This window comes from Silurus meridionalis, chromosome 18, assembly GCF_014805685.1.
Source record: "Silurus meridionalis isolate SWU-2019-XX chromosome 18, ASM1480568v1, whole genome shotgun sequence".
NCBI lineage: Eukaryota > Metazoa > Chordata > Actinopteri > Siluriformes > Siluridae > Silurus > Silurus meridionalis.
Window position 1 is genome coordinate 5,955,624 of NC_060901.1, and position 23,724 is coordinate 5,979,347.

The 23,724-nt window shown below is 37.0% G+C and overlaps 2 protein-coding genes across 2 annotated transcripts; one reads left to right on the top strand and one right to left on the bottom strand.

Annotated features, from left to right (window-relative positions):
- The first annotated feature begins 265 nt into the window (after positions 1-265).
- On the top strand, positions 266-12,047 carry kitlgb (kit ligand b). The gene is made up of 8 exons (XM_046872532.1): positions 266-737; positions 902-1,009; positions 2,551-2,607; positions 6,347-6,505; positions 6,972-7,140; positions 7,280-7,368; positions 8,389-8,525; positions 8,668-12,047. The coding sequence occupies exons 1-8, from the start codon at positions 714-716 to the stop codon at positions 8,696-8,698; spliced, it is 774 nt and encodes a 257-aa protein (XP_046728488.1). The 5' UTR covers positions 266-713; the 3' UTR covers positions 8,699-12,047.
- Positions 12,048-12,459: 412 nt separating this feature from the next.
- On the bottom strand, positions 12,460-18,679 carry si:ch73-139j3.4 (tetraspanin-19). Its single transcript, XM_046873569.1, has 8 exons — positions 18,356-18,679; positions 18,168-18,246; positions 17,849-17,964; positions 16,244-16,318; positions 15,926-16,027; positions 15,600-15,767; positions 15,380-15,463; positions 12,460-13,934 (listed from the first exon to the last, which is right to left on the bottom strand). The coding sequence occupies exons 1-8, from the start codon at positions 18,419-18,421 to the stop codon at positions 13,485-13,487; spliced, it is 1,140 nt and encodes a 379-aa protein (XP_046729525.1). The 5' UTR covers positions 18,422-18,679; the 3' UTR covers positions 12,460-13,484.
- Positions 18,680-23,724: the final 5,045 nt, after the last annotated feature.

Here is a 23,724-nt window from a genome sequence, read left to right on the forward strand (position 1 = left end):
TTGATGGCACACCATCACAGGGCATGTTGTCATAATGATTAAGTTTACAGAGTGTCATATCATGAGTAGTTTGTGTGTGTGTGTGTGTGTGTGTGTGTGTGTGTGTGTGTGTGTGTGTGTGTGTAAATTGTAGGTTACTCACTTCCATCACCTGCAGACCAACATGTCAGTGAGTCACCCAAACACACTTTCATTCGAAGTTTCGCATAAGGACAAGCCCCGGAATCCGAGTGCGTGCCGAGGCTCCGTCCTTCCCAAAGCGCAGTGTCATGCTTGATCTTGATTTGTCATTTGAATATTGCAGAACACATCAAAGTGGGCGGAAACAATGACGCGCGCGGATCGGACCCGGGGCTCGCGCTCTAGACTGCGGCGGTGTGTCGCGTTGGTTAACATCTAGAGGGTGGAATGTGGTTTTGGATGCAGCCCAAGCAGCCTCGTCCCCTTAGGGTTTCCAAGTGTGTGTGTGTGTGAGAAAGCTATCTCTCAAAAACTCCAGAGCGCACGCTGCACACACACACACACACACACACACACACGCATATAAAATACGCGTACATGCCCACGCGGACGGGCGCGCGCGCGCCTGCGCTTCTTTTCCGGCCCGATGTCGGGTCATTGATGTGCGCACGTGCAAGTGGAATCATGTCTGCATTCCGCTGTCGGAGGAAACCTGGAAACTAGAAGGTCCGCCGAGTTGTGTTGGAAGTCTCATGGTCCACATGAAGGAGGTTAAGGTAAGAAGCGCACTTTCACTTTTTTTCCTCCCTCTTCCCAATACTTTAATTGGGAACGCCATTTGCGCGCCTCCTCCATGCAATGCGTGGACTGTGATTAATCCTTAAACCCACTCAAACAATTTATCAGGAGTCTGATCGCTTTCTGATCCATTTTTTCATAGATCGGAGGGTGCGCATGTGTGTTGGTGTTGTTATTTTCTGGGCTTGTCTCCTGCTCTGGTGTCTTTGGAAGCCCTTTGACTGATGATGTCTCCACATTAGACACCCTGGTGAGACCCATTACACACTCCCATCTTTCTGTGATTGATTCTTTCCTCTGTGCATGTAGGATGCACTCTTAGGAGAATGGACACTAAACTGGACATCTCCTTATTGAGAGTCTTGTGCCTTTCTTTATATGCTTTTGATTTTTTTTAATAAATAAAAACGCACATTATATTAAAATTTTAATCTGAAACATAACAAAGGGATAAAAGAACTATTACAGATTTGTTTTCTTGAAAGTCTATGCATAGTGCAATTATCTGTTCCTTGAATTTCTACCTTTTCGAAGAATTCGTGCAAATGAATAAAAACAATCAAAATAAAACCTGTTCATTTAAAAAAAAGCTTTTCCACATGTCAAAAAAAAAAGAATTGAGCTTATTCCACAGAATCATAACTAGAGCTTTGCTGAAAGCAATTTTTCAGTGTTTCGTAATTTTGCAACCTGTTTTCATTAACCTCATCCCCAACTTTCATCTTCATGTTTAAACACGTTATTTGTTTTTTACACACTATGTCAGTATATCAAATTACTATAACAGAACTGGTGAAGCTTTTAATTCAGTAGTCAGTCATTAGTGATATTATAGCACATTGCATTCTAATATTGCATGATCACAGAAGGTTCTGAAAGAAATCCTGACCACATATTCAGATGTTCTGTAAATAATTTCTAGCATAAAAAACAACAATAACAGGGTATATCGCTGAGATTGGTACAATGCAGTAGTTATAACAGAAGACAACCACTAATAAAGTTTTTTAAAATTAATCTCTTACAGTTTGACAAAGGGCTATTCTCTATTATAAGCACCAACATTGATATATAAAAAATTATAGATAAAAATATATAAATACATAAATCTATATATAATATATATATAAATACAATAGGAAAAAATCTCTCTCTCTCTCTCTCTCTCTCTCTCTCTCTCTCTCTCTCTCTCTTTGTCCAGTCCACCTCTAGTAAATATATGATATATGACAAGTAGGGTTGAATTATACGACCAATTTAATATAATGGTTTATGTGTTTACTTCACTAAAAACCCTTTTAAGGCTGTCCCTAATAAACTCAGACATTCTATACAAGTGATTTTAACCTAACTCTGCTTTTATTTAGTAGCAGTATTGTATTTGATGTATGGTTGCATCATTTATATATATATATATATATAATTATTAATGACTTTTTACAGCCTTATACAAACTAGCTACAATCATACCATTTTTCCTACTTTCAAGATCAACTTCCTTTATTGATTGCCACACCCCCTTATGTTATGTTACATAAATTAAATGAAGTAGTGTTTATTAATAATCTAGCATTTGACTCAGTGATGTGCTTACAAGATGACAATTCATTACATTTATATATAGGTATATATAGGTATATATATATGTATAATGTAATAATTTTTTATCTTGTAAGTACATCACTAAGTCAAATGCTAGATTATCTCAGTGCTAGATTATAATGTTTGTTGGTAAATTGATTTTTTTTTTAGTTTTTTGCTCTAAATATTTTTACCCCATTGTATTTACAGAGAGAAAACATTCCCAAAGATTACAAAATTCGTGTTCGTTACATTTCCAAAGACGTGGTAAGTCTGACTGATGCACATACATCTGACTAATTCAGTATGAATAAAATTAAATATATATAATAAATATATATAATACCCACAATTCCCAGTCTAACCTGTATAAAAACAAAGGATACTTGATACAATCTACATATTCCTACCTTACATACATTTGTAATATTTTGCAGCATTAAAATGTATATATATATATATATATATAATATATAAAAGTTATATTGCTATTGTTATAAACTACACAGTAATTGTAGTAGAATTTTGTTTAATATATTAATACATTTTAGTATTCTTTTTCTATTTATTTTAGCTGTTTATTTAACTCTATTTTATTTTATTATGTGTGAGTATGTTGCCTGCTTGTTGTTCCACAGTGGGACAAGTAACAAAGAAAAACACATATATAATTTATGTGTGACAAATAACCAGCTTCGAACCTTATAAACTCCAAACTGACTGACAGCTTTAATAAAATAAGCACAAAAAAAACCACTTGCAAAGAGGAATATTTAGAGCGTAAACATATAAGGACAAAGCAAAGAATGTTTACCTCCAAACAATATCGAACATGATTTTGGCCTTATGTCTCTATGTGCTCTGACTCAAGCTTGTATAAGTCTTTGTGAAGTCCAGGTGCTGCATTTTGTGGGTTTCTTTCAGGAGGTGTGTCTTTCATGCAGCCCTTTACAAAAAGATTCTTTTATTGGGGTGGTGTGTAATAATTGTTAGGCAAGACACTACAGGTCGAAATAATTATTTTGGTCACATCAGTCATTTTCCTTATTTTTTTAATATATGTAACATGCCTTCTCTTGCACTGTAGTAAAAATTATTTCAATGACTTAAAAGAAATAGATTTAATTAGGCAGTTTTTTGTGTCTGGTCATGATTAGTACCTTATCTGAATCAGGGAAACTTTGAAGTTCTACACAATGATGTCATAAATCACTGAAAAGCTGTTTTTCTGCTACGTCCAGTGATGTATGTGCCATTACAATGTATGTGCTGGTTCCCCTTTGAAGGCAAATTTACCAGTGAGAAATAACAGTTTGTTTTTCAAGCAGAGTTTCAAAATGGCCTACATTTACATTTTCTAATTTGAAGTTTATTAAAAACTTTCTTTCGGCTTCTCCCGTTCGGGGTCGCCACAGCGGATCATCCGCATGTTTGATTTGGCACATGTTTTTACGCTGGATGCCCTTCCTAACGCAACCCTCCCCATTTATCCGGGGTGGGATCGGCACTAAGAGTGGCTGGGGTCGGTTCCCTGACCGGGGATCAAACAGCGGTGAGAGCGCCGCATCCTAACCACTAGACCACCAGGGACCTGAAGTTTATTACTAAGGATTTTCCCTAAATATGATTTTATTATTGCACTGATGTCAGATTTCTGATTAAACAAATAAAGGCAAAAATATCCTTTTTTTTTCAATAAGATTTTAAAAAGAATGGATTGATTTTTCAGGCAAACTTTTTATAAAAACCTTTGTAGTAAAGACAAACTGCATTTACGGTATAATTGTCATAGCATGTATAATAATCCAAATATTAGATATCTTTTAATGCAACTTTAGGAATGAAATTGGCATCTTTTGCATTATTAAGTGCCAATTTCTTTGAGCTTTTACTACAAAAAGGAAAAGTGAGCACACAAGAAATTCAGCTAATGAAGATTTATTATATTTAAATTATATTTTTTATACCCTATTCCCCTGTAGTTACCAAAATGTAAGATTCTTCTTATCTGTGCAGACTTTATAATAACTTATTAGAGCTCTGATTGTACTTAATAGTATTTTATATATACTACATAAATACTATTCATATATACATACAGTATGTACATTACAAGAGCCATGAAGGTATAAACATCCATCTGTTTTGGGTTAAAGATTCTTTGGATTTTCCCATGCTAATGGATGACAGAAGGATTTTTACAGTTGCTCTGAGTCAGGAATGAGTCAATTCTATGTAATGGCACACAGCCCCTTAACTTCTTTCACTAGTTTGTAGACAGAAAGCTTTAACTACCAGTCATTATGTGGTTGTGGTCAATTGCAGAGGATAATAGTGAATAACTTATATACATGTATAAGAATGAATTCTGACGTGACATCACGCCTTTTGGCTTTCAGAGGTTTCTGAGCGTAGCTGATACAGCAATTATGCTTGTTGTATGTCGGAAGCTCATAATTACCAGAATTTTGACATGATTTCAATGCAGAGAAATACCCCCAGGAAACAGGATATGCCTAACTACAACTGTAGATTTAGTGGAACTTGCATTTTTATTTAACGTTCCTTGAGGGTACAAATGATGTGTTTTTTTTTTTTTAAGTTTATATAAAAACAATTTTGCTTTGAAAGAGAGAAAATACAATTATTTTAGAAAAGGTTTTCAGAAGGATGATGTTAATGTGTTTGAGGATGTAGTTTGAGAAAAGTAAGTAAATGTTTGTAAAATTGTTTTATATTTGAGCAACATTTAGTCCCTGCTGCTTTTATAATAACCTCCACTCTTCTGAGAAGATGTTCCAATAGATTTTGGAGTGTGCTTGTTGAGATTTGTGTTTATTCAGACACAAGGGATTTAGTAAAGTCGGGTACTGATGAAGGTGAGGTGAGGAGGCCTGGAGTGCAGTCAGCATTCTAATTCATCCCAGAGGTGTTCAGTAGGGTTGAGGTCAGAGCTCTACTGCAAGCATATGTTCATGAAGTTGGCTTTTTTGCACAGAGGCATTGTCATGCTGGAACAGGTTTGGGTTTCCTAGTTCAAGTGAATAGACTATTTCATGCTACCACACCCAAATACATCCTATACAAGCGTGTGTCTCTAAATTTGGGTAATTGTTTGGGAAAGAACCACATATGGCTGGTCATATGTCAGATGTCCCAATATGTTTGTCTATATATTGTGCGTCTAGAAATTATGTATTAGACCTTATTTACATAAGTCTACTGACTCTATGTTAACAGCTTTGTAGTTTCATTGTATATATATATAAACGTGTAGACCTTAGACCTCAAGCGATCGCTTATTTCAGCCCTTAAATAATGTATTATTATTTTATTCATTTTTATGCCTAATTTAACACACTAATTTAACACACAAATATACTCGTAACAAAGTATAAAACTAAAAAGTAATACCTTATAAACATTAAAAAATAAATAACTTTCTGTTCTTTATGATTGTACTTTCTGTTGAACTAGACATGCCATATTGCAGACAAAGATCTCATGTGCGTTCATGCTTTTCTACAATTTATTATTTTTTTTTCAACGGTTATTCTCTTTCCAGCGCTTTCACTATACTTCTTGGGACCCATGATGCTAAATTTATAGTGTAATAAAACAAAAAATACACTTTATCTTAACACTTTATATAAAAAAGCACAATATTCACACAAGAGAATGATGAGAATGCACTCAGAACAATATCTAAGAAGCGACTGAGCATAAAGCATGGGGACGGAGGTGACGAGCTAAGAGCTGAAACCAAACATGTCTAAAGAAATGCTCGTCTTCCCGAAATATGCTCGTATTCATACAAAGGTTTTTACTAGTAAAACCACTGGTACACCAATATTTTTCTTCCACTCGTACACCAGGGTTCCATTGTGTGAATATTATATATCCTTCCATTGTGTGAATAATATATATCCTTCTATTGAAGGAAGTCAGTCATTTTTATTTTATAATTGACACTTTTAAAGATATCCACCTTTCTACTCTGCTTTAGGGTGGGACGTGCTGGGTTTATCTGAACCTATATCCAGCAGAGAGCAGTTTAAAAAACTTAGCCCTGAAGTTTGGCAACCATTCAGCCAACCGAGAAAATATTACCATCTTCATCACCATGCTGCAAGGACTTCGCTTCACCATCGATAACGAGGAGCTGGTAAATAACACCTGTGTTTATAAAAAGTTCACAATTGTCATATATTTATATAAAATGTACTACAGCTGTGTTTACACTGGAGGATTTTACCCCTATGGTTTGTGTATCGTAAAACGTATAATGTGACGTCCTTGTTTATATTTTGACCAAATATAGTTGAAGATGTTTAAAATGTGGTCTAAAAACGAGCAAACTCACAGGACTCTAATGACACTGGTGTAGTTTAAATGCAACATGGTAAAGGACAGAAACAAATCATTATTAAGCAGTAATACAAGCAGAATATGTGAGTCTGTCAGTAGACAAATACAGATCCAAATACACAGATTAACACTGTATAATCTCACATAGAGGTAGGGTTATTAGGAAGACTGTACTAAGCTTTTTTAACACAAATTAATAGTCCTCAAAGACCGCAATGTGTAACTGGTTTTACACAAAACATATGATGTTGTGTCTGTCCTAGGAGTCAACAATGCAGGCCTTTAAATGTCATTATCAGAGCGCACGATGGTCCACCAGACGCTATTTTGACCACGTTAAAGAGGTTCTTGTAACATTTACCTCAACACCACATCAGTTTTACTGCACTCCTCCTCCATGTCCCACCCCTACTGCACCTCCGGTTAAGTCAGGTGAGCCGCACACAGCCAACTTCATTAAAAACATGCTACTCGTATACAGTAACTTGTGTGAAAGTGATGTCACTGATAGATATTTAACCTTCACACTCATATATGTCCCCAGTCTGACTACGCTGTTGTGTCTTCACAGATCGGCGTGTGCTTGAAAGAGCGATTCCTGGTGTTCTAGCGTTAATCATCATCCCCTCTCTAGCTGCGTTTGCACTCATTCTCAGAACAGTTAAGTTTTGCTTTCATTCTCTTTAATGAGCCTTTAGGTTTGAAGTTGAAAGTTTTATAGTATTAATATGTAGCACAAAACACATTTTTATAAAATTTGTCTAACAGCGTTGTGGTTTTATTGTGTGTGTGGCTTTCCCTGAGGTAGCTTTTTTCAAATAAGATAATAAAAATAATAAATAAAGATAATAACTCACTACTTTGTGCAGGGTATGTAAAGTAAGGAAGTGCAATTAATAATGTTAATGAAGCAGTGCAATGATCAAAATAGATCAAAATAGTTTGTGTATCTAAAATTCTCTTAAAATTGATCTCCTGATCTCTAATTTCTGGGGTCTCTCAGACTGATACACATTGGAGCTAATCAGCAATGAGCATGTGATGCTTAATAAACAACACCACTTTCTGTTTCCGGGTAATGTTTGTGTGAATTTTGTTGATTTGCTGCTGCGCTTTTGGTTTCCTTGTTGCTTTCCCTTTATTGTTATTTCATTTGCGGTTATTTTGTTGTTCTGTTTTTTTTATTTGTTAAAGTGTCTTTATAAGTGTCACTGTATTGTTCATGTAAAAACACAAAGATCATTTGAAAACACACTCCGTGTTTAGCTCATTAAATCATTTGATATATTCTTAATCATAGCCGCGATTAACAATTCATTTGTTTACAACTTCTTGTTAAAAAGTAAGCATTTGGGAACATAATAAACAAAGATTGTGGTTTTGTGGACAGATTATAAGGGACATAATTCAGTATCAGTGATGCGCTCGGAGAAGGCGTGTATCGAGGATTTTATTACGGCTTTATATGTGGCCAAGTCATTCAGATTTTAGATCTGAATATATCTATTTTATAAACATATATTTTGAAATTGTCCATGCTGGATGGGTATTTTGTAAAGCTTCATTTTCAGTGCTTTTATATGGACAGGAGGCCATAACACAATAAATAAAAAAACAATATTGTAATTTTGCATGCTTGTGTACATGCAGCATGAGACTTTACATTTTTCAATCTTGTAGGTGCTTCGACGAAAACTGTGCTGCGCAGAAAGGAGACGTGAACATCCCGATGACGTGGAGCCACAAAGTGACCCTGAAGCCAGTATAGATGTGTCGCAGAATGACAGTGACTCATGTTCCCTAAATAACCAATACAGGTATGAGGACTTCATTTCTGACCACTACCATACTACAAATGTTGCTGCTTTCAGTAATGACAAACCCAGTGTTTGTTTTTGTTTTGTGTGCAAAAGCCGAGAGAGAAATGCCTCACTTTGTTGCATGTTAACTCCCCCTCAGGGCGCAGCAGATCGAGGACACGGGAGTTTAATCCGGCGCACCTAGCGCATTTGATGGCATTCTTCGGATATATGAAGTGCATGAATGAAGGGCGTTGAACAGAATACCAGGATCGACTGCTTTTACCAACCATCTTTGTCGGCTGAAAAGTCCTCCGCTAAACAGTTAGCCGTGTGTTTGATGAATACACAACAAATGACCTCACTTGCAAGAATCCTAACATCTTCCGCCCCCAGCATCGGATTCTCCAACTGCCCAGTAGATAGTAAATCAATGTGCTTTTGCTGGTTCGCACAAACAGGAAAGCATCTTTGAAAACAGTCTAGTGAAACACTTTGGTGATTTAGTGGTTTGACCGGAACAGGAAGCTCAGCTCTTTTGAAGAAATGGTCACGGCAGAGGCGTGACCGCTGCGATGCCTGCGGCAGGTCCATCTCTTTGAGGCTGCCTGCTGGTCCTCAAGGCCTCATTTTGAAAGACAAACGGCTTTTTTGTGTGCAATGCCAAGGCTTCCTCCATGTTGCTGCACAGCACTGCAGCAGAACAGTAGGCATACTTGTCCTGGCGGTATGTGCAGTCGGGAGCACTGGATGGCGGATGAAAGATCTGTCGCAGATCGCAGTTCATTCATTGCGTTTTAGGATTTCTGTGAGGACAGGGTAGAGTGTCACTAAATGTGGGCGTGCGAGGTACAACGGTGGTGACGGTTGCATTGTTTATTACACGAATGTGTGTGTTTGTGTGGGAAGCGTGGTTATTAAAGCCAAGGTCATCCTGTATGCGGGATGGATTGTTTTTGGTGGTCATGTTAAAAAACAATCGAATGAGTTGTCCCACTCTGAAAGTACCTCCTTTTCAAATCAGAAAAAACAAAGCCAGACCACTATTACCACTTCATCTGGCACTAACAATTCCTGTGGTATGGCAATGAACCAAATAAATCCATATCTGGCAGCCAGAACACAATGATTGCTCAATGGTGATTAAACCGTTTGGCCCAAAAATTTAATCAGTTCAATTTGACCCAGATTCCAAATGACATTAAAAAAGAAAGCATTATAGCTGCTTGCCATGTGTCAACTTTTCATCCACAATGCATTTGCCTATCACTAGAACTGGTGTCTATGCGCTTAAACTTAAGCAATATTAACTCAAATTGCCAAGTGAAAGCCTTGATACAGCAGCTTAGTGGCTGCACAGTATGTCACAAGCAAAAATCCACTTGTTTGGTTTTATAATCAATATTTTTTTGGCATTTATTTTCCCTATCACTGATAAACATCGCACATTATAAAGGAATTTGATGTGCGAGTTAATGCCATTGAGCCAATATTCAAAATCTATGGATTCAAATCTTTTGTGTAAGTGCTGCTAAGATACTTTGTGTAAAGAGCCACCAGGAGGATGGTACAGGATTAGACAAAACTCACAGGACAGCCATGACAAAATGTAAAAAAACTAAACAAAAACATGCTAATGGACAGAATTGAATCTCCTGATTACATCAATTTAATGTTGAAGATTGTTTCTCTTCAATGCGAGCCTGTTTTCTGCACGAGCCTCATATAGTAATTTTCCTATAGAAGAAATCTTCATCGTATAATCAGATTTTGTTTTGGGATCGTCTTATACAGAGTGATGAGTAAGAATCTCAGAAAAATTGCTGTGCTCGCACAGTGAGAAAAGTGCTATAGTAACTAATAAACACACTTATCTCTACGGCAAGACTAGAAAGAGCTGACTGTCTTCATGACAATAAGCAGAGAGTCAAAGTGCATGAGAACTGAGGCCACATGATGGATCTGAGTCACATCCCATAATTCGATTCTCACTTTGTGTCTGTTTCACTTGGCTTCTGAGGATGGGTTGATCTATGCAGCTGCCCTGGATTATAGCTTACTGTAGCCACAGTATGTCTGGGTTGAAAGTAAATAACGCAGGACTCTCTGTTGAAAATGCTTCCTAACCCCGATTGCTGAACTGTCCGCCGTAGAGAACGCGGCATCAAGCGTCCATCATATTTCAAAACACTGCACTGAGCAATTTTTCCCCCAACTCGTTCTGAGTGCCAGTATTAGAAATGGCAATTTTCTGCCCATTCAGGTTTAGGTGGAGGAAGTCTGAAGCTCTTTTGTCTCCCAGAACTCATCAACTTTCTAGCTCACAAATTAACAATGCGACCGCTGTCCACTATTGTCATAAAGCGTGACCTCCGGCTCACGATAAATGAGGTCAGTAATGGCAGACTGGATATCATCAACCGCGGAGGGGCTTTAACAAAGACGTCTCTCATGCGTGCACAGACACACCGCTTTTTATGGTGTTATTAGTCATACTCCAAGCTAAAACCCACTCTCTGCACACCAACTCAGATCTGAACAGCACAGCTACACACAAGACACACATATTGCCTGGGCACTGGCAATACAGACACCGCTGATCAACACCATATGATTCTAGCATCATCCAAGCACCTCCTGAGTCAGACTGCAGCACCAAGTGAGGGAAAAACTCTGTGACTCATAAAAGTGTCTGTTTGATGTCACAACAAGATCACAATGTCAAAGTTGTATGTGAGCCAAAGGGTACGTGGCATATGATGTTTTTATATCTTTTTTGTATAATTTATTTATTGGTTACAATGGCAGAAGTAAGAGTGATTCATATAACTTTCTTTTATCTTTAACTATATAAACCAGTATTTATTATCTTTCCAATCTACTTGACCACAGTAAAAACTTGACAGTATTTTATCCTGCTGATTTACTCATTTCACTGTACACACCTGTCTAATCTAAACAGCTGGAATTATTTATCTGTAAGCTAGTTAGTTTGCTATCTTACTAATTCTTCTTCATATGCCTTGCCTTGTTGATACGCAAATGTTGTTATAATGTATGTTACAAACTTTTATACGGAAAAAAACATTATACAGTATTATAAATAAAATATTAAGTTGGAAAATTGAATAATCTTTATGAAAAAAAAATTGTTACACAGAGGTTATTGTAAGAATTTCTACAGTTAAGAAAACATGAATAATTTAAAGAAATATATTTGTCCATGGACTTTGTATAGACTGAAATGAATGAAAAATATTCTATTGTAAAGGTTTGTTTTAAATATTCTTTCTACTACAAATAATTGTGGTTTTTGTTGAAATATGACAGAGAATTATTTTAATTCAAACTAATTATCCTTTAAGAATGTACATATCCTCTCAAATTTGTAGTCCTAGTCTTTCATCATACATGTTCCATTTGTCTGGTGTGTCAGAGAAGTATGTGAGGGTGGTGCAGGACATGTATGAGGACAGTGTGACGGCAGTGAAGTGTGCAGTAGGAACGACAGACTGGTTCAAGGTAAAGGTTGGACTGAATCAAGGATCGGCCCTGAGCCCTTTCCTGTTTGCAGTGGTGATGGACAGGTTGATGGACGAGGTCAGACAGGAGTCTCCATGGACTATGATGTTTGCAGATGATATTGTGATTTGTGGTGAGAGTAGGAAACAGGTTGAGAAGAGCCTGGAGAGGTGGAGGTACACGCTGGAGAGAAGGGGAATGAAAGTCAGTAGGAGTAAGACAGAGTACATGTGTATGTGAATGAGAGGGAGGGCAGTGGAGTGGTGCGGTTGCAGGGAGAAGAGCTGGAGAAGGTGGAGGAGTTCAGGTACCTGGGGTCAACAGTGCAAAGTAATGGAGAGTGTGTTAGAGAAGTGAAGAAAAGAGTGCAGGCAGGGTGGAGTGGGTGGGGAAGAGTGATAGCAGGACTGATTTGTGATAGCAGAGTATCTGCAAGAGTGAAAGGGAAAGTTTATAGAACTGTGGTGAGACCTGCGATGTATGGTTTAGAGACAATGGCATTAAGTAAAAGACAGGAGGTGGAGCTGGAGGTAGCAGAGCTGAAGATGTTGATGAATCTTCAAATCTTGATCTCAATCTTGATGAAGCTGAAGATGTTAGAAATAAGTTTATTAGAGGGACAACACATGAAAGACGTTTTGGAGACAAGGTGAGGGAGGTGCAGTTGAGATGGTTTGGACAAGTGCAAAGGAGGGACATGGGGTATATTGGTAAAAGAATGCTGAGGATGGAGCTGTTAGGAGGTAGGAGAGGAGGAAGCCCAAGGAGGAGGTTTATGGATGTGGTGAAGGAAGACATGCAGGTGGTTGGGTTGAAAGAGGCAGATGTAGAGGACAGGGGGTGTATGGAGACAGATGATCCGCTGTGGCGACCCCTAATAGGAGCAGCCAAAAGAAGAAGAAGACTGGGCTGGCCATTCCACGAAAGATAACACTCCAGCTGACTGTTTGCTGTCTAAATAACACTCACAGAGCTTGGATGTTTGCTTTGTGTCACTGTTTTGATGTATGATAAAGTCAATTACAATGACGGTTCCTTTTGCTATGTTGGTTCCTTTCACCCATAATAAATCTCCAGCCTTCCTTGCTCCAAAACAATCCCAAACCATTAGGCTTACACCTCCATGCTTGACTGTAAAGGTGAGGCAGTCTGGTAACATCTCTATTGTTCTCTCTTCAAAAGTTCTTTTAAAGTTAAAAATGTCAGATTTGGACTTATCTGTCATGAACTTTCTTCCAGTCATCCACTGTCCATTCCAAAACTAATTTTGACAGGTGACAGGACTTTTAGCAGAAAGATAGTTATATATATATTTTTTTCTAATTATTGTATCATTTTGTAAGGTGCAAGTAATGCTGAAGATACTATTATGACTAATAATAACTATTCCTTTAGTCATCATGAACATAACCCTGCATACAATTGCTATTATAACTCTTGGTTCAAGTCACGGATTTATTGGTAATGTTGCTCATAATACTGCTCATAACTTGGATCAGCATGTTGTATATAATCATCTTCAGGTTTTGGGTTGTAGAAATGATGGTTGTGCTCAGGGCCACGATGGTGCTGATACATTTGGCTTTCATACTGATCGTAATTCTGTGCAGCGTTGTCATACCCATCGTTCCATTTCTGGTCATAGGTATGAATGTTGGGCTGGTATTGGTGTTGGAGATCACAATCTTGGTAAAAAGTCTGTCCAGTTTGTTCCTGATTATAGGCATCATACACCTGAGGGTCATACGTGTTTATGTTAGGGTGGTAGTACTCCAGGTCATTCTGGTGAGGGTCAGAACTTGATGCCGGGTTCTCCATTGCATCGAGAAGATTTTCCGCGTGCTGAGCTTTGTTCTTAGAGCCAATGTTCTGGCAGATAAGAAATCCCAAAATAAACTGCAAGACCTGAACAAATCAGCAACAACAAAGGGTTATATCATATACTGTATATATCACATGTATTATATATATATATATATATATATATATATATATATATATATATATATATATATATATATATATAAATCAGCAAATATTATAGTATATCTTTTGAAGGGACAATACTATAGAAATGAAACTTGAATATATTTTAGAGTAGTCACTGTGCAGTTCGTACAGCAGTACAGATTTACTGTCCTCTAAAAATAACTCAACATACAGCCATTATTGTCAAAATAGTTGGCAACAAAAGTAAGTACACCCTAAGTAAACGTATCAAAACTGTGTCCAACGTGTCAAAATTTTGTGTGAGCACTTAATCTTCCTGGGCATGAAATTCACAAGAGGAATTCACCTCTCCTCCATAATGACATCACGGCGCTGCAGGATGTTAGACATGGCGCTTCTCCACCTTCTGTTTGAGGATGCCCCACAGGTGCTCAATATGGTTCAGGTCTGGAGACATACTTGGCCACTCCATCACCTTCAGCAAGGCAGTTGTCATCGTGGTGGTGTGTTTGGGGTCATTTTCATGTGGGAAAACTGCCTGTTTTCCATCAGAATATCACAGTACATGTTGGAATTTATGTTTCCCCCAATGCACCACAGCGCCCCAGACCATGATGATACCACCACCATCCTTGACTGTTGGCAAGACACAATTTTCTTTGTACACGACACCCTGGTGTCGAGTACAAATGGTTTGAGCAAAGAACCTTCCACTTCTGCAACCTCTAAAGCAAAGCTGACAGCACGTATGTGTCTGGTTTTTGAAGCCAACTTCTGCACCTGACAAACAACACGAAGACTCAACTTCTTTGATGGACCCTTGCGAAGTCCGAGTGAAACCCATCCTGGAAAACCTCTGTATGACCCTGAAATGTACTGTAACTCCATTTCAGGGTGTTACTGACCTTCTTATAGCCTCGGCCATCTTTGTGGAGAGCAGCAATTCTAATTTCCAAATCATCAGTCTTTGCAATGAGGTGCCATGTTGAACATACATTGGTCAGTATGAGAGAATTGTACTCAAAGCTCCAAATTTTAACTGTTTTATTACAAGATACAGTATAGTCCTGTTAAGCAGACAAAAACATAAACAAGACATGTGGCTATGCATGGTTACACAACATACAGCTGTTATCACTTAGGGTGTACTCACTTTTTTTGCCAGCTATTTAAACAATAATGGCTGTATGTTGAGTTATTTTCAGAGGACAGTAAATCTATGCTGCTGCACATTGACTATTCTACAATATATCTAAGCTTCATTTCTATAGTATTGTCCCTTGAGAAGAGATACTAAAATCGTTGCTGAAATGTGAGGAGTGTACTTATTTTTGTGAGATATTGTACATATATATATGTGTATGTACATATAATGGCCTACATTTTCATAACATTGATACCTGAATGATTAGGAGTGCAAAGTCCATGCCTATTATCACAAGTACGTTCGTTTCAAACCAATCCTTCAGTTTCTGTTCACAGCCCTATTCCCAGAGAAACAACCAACACAATTTCCAGGATCATAAATTCAACATTATATACACGGGTAAGAAATAAACACTCTGGGGCATGCCATTATAGGCAACAAGGTGAGTGTGAGTAATTATGATGTTAGTATACCATTGTGTAGATAAAAGAACCATTTCCGAACTGGTACATCTCATTAGACAGGAATACAGGGCAGCTCCCATTGAAGCAAGAGCAGGGGTAAATATCAGATGTATTCTGGACCTGAATAAATTTGTTTGTCTCCCAGTCGCTGGCGTTCTGTCTGCCGCAGCATTTTGCCTAGAGTGAAGCACAGAGCAAGTTCATAAAGATGATGAAAGCCAGCCATGCTTTTAATTACAGTTAAACTTATTTGCGGACATTTACAAACAGACTAAAAGAATTACGGTTAATCATTAGACCTCGATAATGCATGCAAAGTATAATTCAGTACGTACAGACTTCTGCACTCTGTCCAGCAGACTCCAGGTGGTTTGTGTATTGTTAACCCCATACGTGCTGATGATGGCATCTACAGTTTCAGTCAAAAACCTCTCAATCTGTTAAAGTCAAGAGAATTTTTCCAAATAGCATTAGGTCTTCGTGAATAATTGGTTATTTTGCTTCCACATAGCTGTCATAAATAAAAAGTAATCTACTAGTTCTGGTGGTTTTCCATCACTTAGTAGGTAGACAGCTATTTTCTGGTAGTTCACTATTTGCTATAAGTCTGTGCTGTAACTTTGAAGATCACATGTGTCCAGTTGAAAACTTACTTGGTTCTGTTTGATCAACAGTAAGAAGGTGATGAAAAGTTCACCAAAAATGATGGCAATTAAGAAGCCCATGTACTGGAAGAAATCGAAATGAACAAAGTCAGTGTTTATTGTGTTTATTCAAAATGATCTAAACTCTAAACATTCATGAAATTATTCAGTCAGATAATCATGTGGCAGTAGTACCATGCAAAAAACATGCAGATACAAGTTCATGTTCTCATCAAACATGTCAAGTCAAGTTTATTTCTATGGCGCTTTTCCAAACAGACATTGTCTCAAAGCAGCTTTACAGAATTTAACAGTTAAGGTAAATGGTGTGTATTTATTCCTGATGAGCAGCCATGGTGACTGTGGCAAGGAAAAAGTCCCTTAGATGTTATGAGGAAGAAACCTTGAGAGGAACCAGACTCAAAAGGGGAACCCATCCTCATTTGGGTGACATAATAATACCTTAATGTGATCACTGTGACTTTGACTCTCGCAACATTTACGACCAACATTTACTACACTGTTGGTTTCCCACCAACATTTGTAGGTGCTATTTCAGATCTCTAGAGGTTTTCACACCCAATACTCAGTAGATTCTTCACAGTAAAACCGCAGATAGAAAGACCTTGGTGATGCTAAATGTCAGGAGAGAATGAACTGATTGTTTTAATCTGGCAGGAAAGTTTTAGTCAGTCAAATAAACACTCTTTATAATTGTGGTGAATAGAAATGAAACGGCAGAAGTGGAAAATAACAAATTAAATTTACTTGCGTTAATGTTATTGAGTAGTTATTTTGTGTACTTCTACTTTCCAAAGTATTTATTAAAATCTGTAATTTTACTTTAACTTAAGTATGATTTGTTTGAAGTATTGTACTTAACTACATTTTAGATCATATTCGTTACTAAGTAAAAAAAAACAACAAAAAAACCTGTAGTTTTTATTTTTACTTATTTTTTTGTTATTGCACTTTATTTGCACTCTTAATTGCACTACACTAGAATCCCCCCACCCAACATTTGACTTTTAAATGAGCTACATTTTACTTTTACTTGAGTAGATTTTTAGATTTGTAACTTTTTCTTGTACTAAAGTGAAATTTCATTGATGTAACAGTACTTTTACTTGAGTATAATATTTCAGTACCCTGTCTACCTCAGTAGAAATGCACCTTAGTACAAAGAATGAATCATATTTGGAGGTAGAAGGACTACAAAAGACTACAACAAGTTGTACTCCTGACAGCTAAGAAACTGATTGTGAGACTACATTGAGCAAAGACTCGTCCAAAATAAACAGAAATAAAAGATGGAAGAAATAACACAAGCAGGTTGTCTGTCAAAGTAACTAAAATCACTTTTTTTTTTTTGTCTTTTTTTATGTTTGACGTTAACATTAACTTTTTTTTTTTTTTTTTTTACCTATATCTGCATGATTTAATGCACTGGGGTACTGACTCAAGGAAATCATTAGGCAAAATAATATTATGAAATAAATCATTAAGAATCTGAACATTTGTATGCAGTATGATCTGATTATTTATTTATAATTGCATATAAATGATTGGAGGATTTTTTCAGTGTATATTGTGCTATAATTTAGCAACACTTACAAGTGAAATAATACATCTGTTTTCTAAGTAGACTCCAAAGCAGCCCAACATGGAGACTCCCACAACCACCAGACCGATAACAAACAGCCCCCCGGCCACCACCTTTACGTCTGCCTCTAAGAGATCAGAGACCACACGCGAATCATACAATCAGCACACAGCTGGATCTTCTCACTCGAGCTTACACACAAACAACTTTTCCAGTCAATAATGATCAAATTACACTTCCTGGAAGTTTTCTCATGAATTAGACAAAAGGTGTACAGTCACTGTGACTGGATTGAGAAGAATACAAATGAAAGAAACAACAAAATCTTACCATTGCTTACAATAGTTATGACACCTGTTGTGTCAAATAAAATCCATACTGAAGCGCCAAAAAGGCTTAGACCGAGAATCTGTAAAAGTGTAATAAAACTCAATGTATAGCAACCAAACATCATCAAAACACATGGTATACTGATTGTACAGAAAGCTAGAAATATAGTAATAGAAATGAAATCTTACAACAAAAAAGGAGTTGATCAGCATGAAAAGGAATTTTTCTATTTGTAGTTTGTCTTCGTCCTTCATGTTGTTGGAGACGCGCTACAATACAGGCTGGTAACTGAAAAAATATAACTAAACCAGCAGAAAACTAACAGCAATACTCTCAATACACATAGACATATGCTGCCTACAGAGAGTTTTTTTTGTAGTTTTGAGTTCAAACTAATCTTCAGAGAATTATTTAATCTGAGTAAAAAGCTTACTTTCTCCGGTCATCATTCTCCTTTGTCTTATCAAGTCCTCACTTGCATTTCAGGATTGTTGTACTAGAAGCCCTCCTCAGGATTGAAGTTCACTTCCTTGTAACAACACCAATCATTAACCTTGGCAGTCATTGTGAGTGTCTGATTGTGTGTGTGTGTGTGTGTGTGTGTGTGTGTGGTTATTCTGAGGGTCAAAAATATTAATGAAAACCACACCAGTAATAATTAGAGTTGTATTATTATAATACTGTACACTATAATAGAAATATTTTATATATATATATATATATACACAGTATATTTTGAAACCCATGTTGGAATTCCTCTATTGCTCTCTTTCTCTCTCTCTCTTTCTCTCTCTCTCACTTTCTCTCCCTCTCACTCTCTCCTCTCTCCTCTCTCCTCTCTCTCTCTCTCACTCTCTCTCTCCTCTCTCTCTCTCTCTCTCTCTCTCTCTCTCTCTCTCTCTCTCTCTCTCTCTCTCTCTCTCTCTCTCTCTCTCTCTCTCTCTCTCTCTCTCTCTCTCTCTCTCTCTCTCTCTCTCTCTCTCTCTCTCTCTCTCTCTCTCTCTCTCTCTCTCTCTCTCCTCTCTCTCTCTCTCTCTCTCTCTCTCTCTCTCTCCTCCTCTCTCCCTCTCTCCCTCTCTCTCTCTCTCTCTCCCCCTCTCACTCTCTCTCTCCCTCTCTCTCTCCACTTTCCGTCAGGTTAAATACGATCTTGAGGTACCACTAACTAGCAATCCTGTTCCTTTCTTCTTTTCGGATCTACCCCTGGATGGAGTTCTCCTCAACTGGAGGCCATTCCGTGCTGCTGAGGATGGTTCCACATGAACAGACTAAAGATCCATGAATTAACTGAGCAACTCAAGAACAATGAGGATGGATTTGGACTGTAACTTATATAAACAGGCTGCTACAATAGCTTAGGATAACAACTGAAATGAACAGTTTTGCATTTAATCACCTATAAGTGAACAATGCAACAATACATCTCAACAATGATCTCTGAAGATTTCTTTCTCACACCATCTCAGCCAATAAACTTATAAATAACTTGTCCATTGTTAAAAGTGTTATGCAAATAAAACTGAATTGAACTAAATTAAATTGAACACGAGATGACAATCTGGGTGGGACCTCAATCCTTGACAGGGCACCATGCACACACATCTTCCTAGCTATTGGCAATTTAGAGCCACTAATGACTTTGAGAGTTGGGACAAAATTATAGAACTCAAAGAAAACCCACACGAGAAGAACACATGCACAGAAACTCCTCACAGACAGTAATATAAACATTGTAGAGCTGCATGGGTCACATTACCCTGTCACTGATTTTTCTTCCCTTAAACAGCACATTGTAAAGTTTTACTCCTTAAATCTTATTCCTTTTTACCCAAAACAGTTTCAAAATCTTCACAGTTGTTGGTATGCCATGAAAATATACAGGAGTGAACTGAAAAGCTTTCTTGCTGTGTGAGATACACAGAACAATACAGTGCTTAGGGTGCTGTGGAAACAATGAAGTGCAAACAGTAGAAGATACACAGTGTACTGAGCAGAGATGGGCAGTGTCATATCCACACAACATTAAATACAATACAGGCATTAATCAGAAGTAAACTGTATATTGTAAAGAGTTAGTAGGGCTGTGCCTAACATTGATAATGGCAATGAGAAGCAAGCATTTTACTTGGCATTAGATTATAAGTATTATGTACTATATATATATATATATATATATATATATATATATATATATATATATATATATATATATATATATATATATATATATAAAATAGGATGAATGCAAATATATTATTTGGTTTCAAAATAATGAGATTTAAATAGATACAAATACAGACAGGAAGCACACAATGTATTTCTTTCTTCTAAAGCTTGCACAAATAATTTACAGGACATGCAGTTCAGATTACAAATGTGTTAAGACTGGGATCCCACAGACCACAAGGGAAAAAAAAGGTGTTTCCTTTCATGGGGCCACAATTCATTTCAATTAATTTTTTTATTTGAAAAGTATTTTAAACAATGCACATTCTCCCCAAGCAGCTTTTCAGAATTCAATTATAGCACCATAACTAGTCCCTATAAGTGTATCCCTAATAAACAAACCAGTGGTGACAGTGGCAAGAAAAAAACTCCCTGAGATGGTATAAGGAAGAAACCTTGACTCAAAAGGGAACCCATGCTTATCTAGGTGGCACGTTATGTCTATTCACTACTATTCCATTATTATTGAGGTTATCACCTGTTCACTGTTGGATACTGTTTATGGCGATTGCATCACTTGAGCAATGTAGCAGTCTGTTTATATGAATTTTATTAAATCCAAATTTACCCTTATGGCTCTTGAGTTTAATTCTCCACAGTTATCTCAGGGATCTTTTAGCTATTTATGTAGATCCATCCTCAGATACACCAAATGGTGTCCAACTGAATAAAGAGGTAGGGCATCAGACTGAATCAAGTATGTCCAAAAAGCATCATCACTAGTACCTGAGGCCTACAATAAAGTTTGGTTTGAAGAAACAATGCACCTTAGTAACTGCCTGGTCAAGGTGGTTTAAATATCTAGATTGTTTCATGTATTATAAAATTTTTTAGAATCTCATGCATTAACAAACAAACCTATTTGCTTCAGTTTGAGTTTAAATCGAAATGCAAATATAGATATGTGTATTTGCAGTGCCAGTTTATAATACTGGTGATCAATAGGCAAATCAGAATCAGAATCAGGTTTATTGGCCAAGTGTGTTGACACACACAATGAATTTGGTTCCAGCTGTTTGTTACTCTCAAAAGTACAGACATAAATAAAAACTTATACCTGACAAAACGGACAAGACAAGACAAAAACAGACTATACAAGACAATATAGACAATACAGACAATATGAGACAGTATAGACAGTGTGGGTAATAAATAGGGATACAGAACAGTAATGTACATAAAGTGTGAGAGTGCATGGTAGTGCAAATGACAGTATTGTGTGCCAGGTATGATTAGAGAGTTTACTATAGAACTTTGTACAGTATATAGCAGCAATAGTGTGTGCAACATATACAGATAATGTGATGACTGACAGTACTGTGCAGTACTGCGGATAGATATGAAGCAGGGAATATAATTATGGTCAGTTGTTAGTGAGGGTGATTGCTTGGGGAAAGAAACTGTTTCTGTGTCTGGCAGTTTTTGTGAACAAAGTTCTGTAGCGCCTGCCAGAAGAGAGGAGCTGAAAGATGTTGTGTCCAGGGTGTGAAATGTCATTAATTATTTTTTCTGCCCTGTTTCTGGTTCTTGTAAATAATATTCCACATTATTAAAAGAGTCCTGTTACAGTGGGAAATGAGCTGCAATGAATTAACTTTTTCAGACAGTTTCTAGGATGATGCTTTACATGCATTTGCACAGTTTCTGTTTCCAAAACTTGCTTTGAAATAGTCCTTGCTATTAACTCTCTTATATAATGGTCCTTGGTTGTTTCTTCTTTACATTTTGGAAAGAACATTTTTTATTTGAACACTTCTAAAATTCTTTTTTAACACTCAGACAGCTAGAGAATTTGAAGAAGAATAAAGCCTCATAAAGTGGCGTAGCACAGCCTGTGTAGGACATGGCGATGACGTCCATCACTCAGTGGATCAGTCTCTGCTTAGATAAGGGAGTCCCCAGTGTCTTTTCTCTATAACATATGAGCACTTGGCCCAAGGATTGAATAGCTGCCGTCTGGTCTGAACGTGTACCAATCGATTAATATTTTTTTGTGATATGAGCTCAGGCAGAAGTCCCAGGTTCAAACACAATGTCATTACAAAGTCAAATTGCAGTCTAACAGTCTCTGAGGAAAAGCTTTTTCAATTCATGGAGTGTGCATCATACACAAAATAGCTTCTATATACAATATTTGTGTGTAAAAGTCTCTTGCATTCAAGGGTGATTCTGGACTGGATTCTAGGTTCATAAAAAATGGCAGCAGATCTGCAGGCACATGTGATCTGGCTGAGATGATTAAACCTATTTGTTCTTTTCCGGCAGTAGATTTGCTCAGGAATGAAGACATCAACTACTAAAAGTTCAGGCAATCATGGAACCAATACTTACAAATCATCTTGGGATCATTAACATATCTCTGTGGTGTAGTTCACAAATTTCTATATGTATGTGGATGGTGGAGGAAAACATTTTGTCTCAGTGGGCCAGGACTTTACAGACCTAAATAAAATGTCTTAAGTAAACATAACTGTAAATACAGTAGGTTTACCTGAGAAGGTTTTGTACAAGACAGTTGGTCTTATGCTTCTTTTATGTTTGGATCCAATCATTACAATGTTTTCTAAGAGAACCACTGTGCTCTTAATGGGCACTTGATATCGAAGTAACAAATATAATAATAAAATTTAATTGCCAAGCAAAAGAAACAAACTAAGTTCAGGATCCTGGGTTGTGGGTTTTATTCAACAGAAATGCATTTAAATTTCATTTCAATTCAATTTATTTTTATTTGTATAGCGCTTTTAATGGTCTCTGTCTCAAAGCAGCTTTACACATATAATGTGGTAATAAACAATTGATATGTATTTATTTTTAATAAGTGTAAATTTGTTCCTAATGAGCAAACCGGTGGCGACTGTGGCAAGTGGCAAGTGGCAATCTCACTCACTGAGATAGCATAAGGATAAAACCTTGAAAGGGAACCCATCCTCATCTGGGTGGCACCGCATGTCCAATAACCTCAATAAACAACCCCAGGCAGTTAAATAGAAGTATCCAAAACACAGTCAAAGCACAATCTTTATATACCATCTTCTGTGTGTAATGGCTTTTTTTTGTTGTCCAACTATTATCTCATCTGCCACCAATTTCTCTAAAAACCTTAGTTCTTTCTGATTTAATAAAATAACAATGGCAAAACGCATCTAGCAATATTTATTTTAAGAATAATTTGATTTATTTATGGTACAACCTGTGGCCTGTTCGTGACCTTCCAGCATGGAAACAACCTTAAGTTCATATATTTTTCTGATACATTTTTTACTCTTGTCAAATCATCTCTGTAAGAATTTGAGTACATTTTGCCCACTGATGCTTCAAATATGCTAAT